General features: G+C 35.1%; 1 protein-coding gene across 1 annotated transcript; it reads left to right on the top strand.

The window, feature by feature from the left end:
* Positions 1 to 321: 321 nt before the first annotated feature.
* LOC128246528 (uncharacterized) lies at positions 322 to 3,988 on the top strand. Its single transcript, XM_052964771.1, has 4 exons — positions 322 to 604; positions 909 to 950; positions 3,014 to 3,196; positions 3,503 to 3,988. Exons 1-4 carry the CDS (start codon positions 517 to 519, stop codon positions 3,760 to 3,762), a joined length of 573 nt encoding a protein of 190 aa, XP_052820731.1. The 5' UTR covers positions 322 to 516; the 3' UTR covers positions 3,763 to 3,988.
* The last annotated feature ends 590 nt before the right edge of the window (positions 3,989 to 4,578 follow it).

Here is a 4,578-nt window from a genome sequence, read left to right as displayed (position 1 = left end):
CAACTTTCACATATTTGCCTGCAGATAGTCTTTCAGCGCGTTCGCGCTTTGATTATTGTTTGTGTTCTATGTCTTTGGCGTTTACTATGTGCCATTAAACTGGGTTTATGTTTAAACTGTTGGCTACTGGGCTTGTTTCTGAATCGTTTCACATAAATAATGAAAGAATAATTTGACATGACTGAAGATAGCATGATCTTACTTCGAACAACTTAAATAACATATTTATGACATTGAAATTTATAATATAGTCAATTTAAAATAAATAACTTCCTCTAGTCCTTGCTAATGTTTTCTCGTCCTTACTTGAGCGAATGAGAAGATGTCACTTCCTTATTATTTGTTTGGTATATATTTTTAGGTGCTTTGTCATACAGTGAGAAGTGCTGGCTATTGTTTGCTGATAGCAGTATCATTACACAGTTTATCAATTAACATGTGATTATCATTTGATATCGAAACTGTTAAATGTATGTATATAAACATAAAGCCAATTTTGAACACGGAATTAATTGAATGGTTTATTTCGATTCTACTGCAAACATGATTTATTTCATACTGAGTTTTACAGTTTTATATGGATTATGTCGGAGTGAAACAACAAGTATGTACTATTAGTCTTTCTTGTCATTTTTTCAAACAAAATAACAAGTTTTTAATTGAATATCCTTTATTTATTTCCTTGTAAAATAAATTTGAATATGTTTGTGATATTCTGATTAATCTAAATGAATGTTCGAGTTTTCTATAATGGACAGAATCTTTTGAATAGAGTGAAAGCATTTACTCATTCGTAAAAGTATGTAATGTTCTGAAATTAAGTAGAATAAAATAAAGATTATTTCTTCGTATTCTATTTATAAAATATAAACGTATGCAAGTTATATAATCATATTATTTCTGCTCAGCTCCAACGATACGAACCGACCCAACAACAGCGCCACCAAAGGGTAAATAATCTCCCTTAATGTTCACCAGTATCAGGATGATTGGAAAGTCCGTTTATATCCGATGATGTGGTAGTGGATATGGACTTTTATCAAATTCGTCAGAACAAATATGACTTATATTGGCTTAGACTTGTTATTTTCAGACAAAACCTTAACTTATTTTTAATATTAAAGAGCTATTTGCCATTTTTGTGATGAAATGTTTCACATAAAATGAGGTAAATTTCTCCCACATCAGATAAATAGATCCAAAAATCTAACCATGCTAAAAATTCTTTTCTCCCGCCTCAGATAGGTAGATCCAATAATTTAACCATGCTAAAAATTCTTATCTTGCCCACGGGCGAAGATAAAATGCCCGTAATGAACTCCCTTTAATGGTCACCAGATTGTAATTACCTCTCTCGTTGAAGACTGTCGTCTGTACCATCATGGAAACCTTGTCTTGGGGCAATATTTAGAACGCTAATTAATTATTTCTCGCTTCAAATATCACCATAAATCAGTTTTCGCGCACCTTTCAATAAAATAATGCTTCACTCTCCTTATTACTATTTAAAGACCAACTTGACTTTAAACATAATCTGAATCACTGCACGCATATCCATGACAACCACGAATTAGCACATATCCATATTTTCACTAAGCACAAAAGAGTTCCAGCAAAAAAATACCTTTTTACTTAATTTTGTTTAACTGATGTGGGAGAAAAAGCATCTTCCATAGCCGCTCGTGTAAGAGTGGGTTCATCCCAACCCTCGCACAGGGTGTTTTGTAGAAACTCGGTAAACCTCGTTTCCGCAAAACACCATGCGCTCTTGTAGGTATAAACCTATCTTACACTCTCGACCATGGAAGATACTTATAATCTTGCCCACGGGCAAAGAGAAAACAAGTACCCGTATGGAACTCCGTTTTAATGGTTATCGCATTGTAATTACCTCCCTTTTGAAGACTGTCGTCAGTAGCATCATAGAAACCATGTATTGTGGCAATATTTAGAATGCTTATTAATTATTTTTTGAGTTCATCCCAACCCTCGCGCAGGATGTTTCGCGGAAACTTGGTAAACCTCGTTTCCACAAAACACCTTACGCTCGGGTCGGAATGAACCTGTCTTACACTCTCTGCCATGGAAGATACTTATACTCTATCACGCTCATTTGATTGTTAAACTTCACGAATAAAACCCGCATCTTTAACCCCCATGAATCCTCTTTATGTACATCAGGCACTCAGGTTAATCGACTTCTAGCGCCAAGTACTGCTCCGAGGCCCTAGACTAGGGCGTATATACACATAAATGGGTCAATTGATGCATATGTGTAACAAAAATCTTGGTTGTAATCAGTTTTCATGTACGGATTTGTTTCTTTCTTTCTTGTGATCACATAACAACATAGTTGTACGAAAAAGCATTCATATCAATTGAGAATAAATTGTATGCGTGTATCAAAATTGTTATTGTCGACTTACACGTTAAGTCAACTTCTTCGACTTAATATCTCAAAGTCCCATCTTGTCTAGAAATTTCCACGTACTAACTCTTAATTTTTACGACTTGGTATAAAGTGAAATACCTTACAATGCCATGATAATAATGCATTCATATGACGATAAGCTTGTTATGCTTAAGTCTAATAAATATTCTGTTCTATGTCAAAAATATATTCCGTGCGCGAATTTTTCAATGTTTACTCATTTTCTTGAGGATAAGCAATTATATGTATTGCCTAAATAATAAAAAGTATGCATAAGCCGATGTCCACTATAAGCTGTCCTGTGCACTGCAAGCCGTTTTGCCGTATCTGAGCGCCGTGTGATAACGAAACTTATCTTATAATATTTATGCTAAAATATTATTTTAACGTCTGAATAGACCAATTACTGTTTTGCATCATTCTATTTAAATGTATCTGAAATGCCTCAGGTTTATTTTCTTATACATTTTACTAAATGGATCTATAAGCCTAGTTTTACATCGTGTATAAACCAAGTTTGAGTTTATTCCAATTCAGTTCCAAATCATACTTGAAAATATGTTGAATTACCTTCTGCCCCAGTTTTGAAGTGTTATTCCTGTTATGGAGTTGGGAAGGAGAACCCGTGCCTGAACTACACTCACTACGAACAGGCCTACATCAACCACCGTAAAAACAAGCCCGACTATGGTCCGATCCAGTTTAAAACATGCGTGGCCCCATATAACGTCACCTGTATTATAATGACGTACAGCACTGTAAACGGTAAGATGTTCTTTTAATGCGATTTATTTTGAGGTTCGAATTCGAAAACTGCCCATTTTTAAATTTGTTTAACGCTCGTTATCACTATAGTATTGAGATTTCTATACAAATTTGCGATCCGCTTGTCAAATGCTATTATCCCCAAAGTGCACCTCACATGATAGTATTAAAAAAACTAAAATGTTTTGCATCTCAATCCCCAAACTGTTTACTTAAACTTTAACTAGTAACTCCAAGCAATTAACATCTAAAATTCAAATTATGTCATAGTAAATTAAGTCGAGTATGATTTTGTCTTTATTTCAGGACAATCCGCACACCAGAGAGACTGTAGTGACGATAAGACATTTGGTCTTGACCCTACCAAGTGGCAGAGGTACTTGCCAATCACCAAGGATGTACCACGTGACAATATCACCAAGTGTGCGTGGGACGACACAGACCAAGTCTGTCTTTCGCGGTGTGATACCGAATTTTGCAACGGACCAGATTTTGGGAGAGGGTCAATAACGACTGTTTCAGGATTTGTTCTGATTGGTTTCTATATCTTTAAAGTCATATTTTAGATTTGTTTTAAATGTGCAAGCAAACATTTTGACGTTTTTATTAGAAGCAGTTCTTTAAACTGGTGAATACTGTGATTGTTATCCACGTCTTAACATGACAAATATCATATTTTAAGGTCTTGATAACGGTTTTATCCCTTTTATTGAGTGTATAATTGCAATGTATTGCTACTAAGTGCATGTAATTTACAAATTAATTTGGAGCAATACACCTCGGATATAGAAACTTGAATATTATTTTTAAATTTTTCCCATCTCCTAAACTTTGTTTTAATACCAATACAAATGTAAAACATAATCCCAAACATATGAGGTTCCGGAATGTTCATCCCAATCTCGCACGGCATCTGTAAGAATGCTGCGGGGGCCAGTCGGTGTTCGTGCGTGCTTGGGTACGGGCTGATGCCAAGTAAAGCGACGTATGATATATCGAAACCTTTAACTATGCACACAACGCTACCCATGTATCCCTACAACGAGGAAAGAAACAAGCGGCGTCCACATATGGTATCGTACTGGCGTCGTAACACAACTAGATGGACATATTAACCAAGGACACTGATAAATGTCAGTATCTAAATAAAAGCACGACTAGCGAATCAAAACATCGTGTTTTCACAAGTTATTGAAAATATAACTTGTTACACATACACACATTGTCACCAGCGCTATGACAATTCGTAATTTCCCTTTTAGCAAATAAAATTAAATCAAAACTATATCTATGTCCACTGGATATACCTGAACGATTTTGGATGTGTTTAAACAATATCGTAAATGCATATATATCGGGCCAATATCGTATCAAATATCGGA

This window comes from Mya arenaria, chromosome 9, assembly GCF_026914265.1.
Source record: "Mya arenaria isolate MELC-2E11 chromosome 9, ASM2691426v1".
Taxonomy (NCBI): Eukaryota; Metazoa; Mollusca; class Bivalvia; order Myida; family Myidae; genus Mya; species Mya arenaria.
The sequence above is the reverse complement of the archived record's forward strand: the minus strand, read 5'-3'. Positions and strand labels throughout refer to the sequence as shown.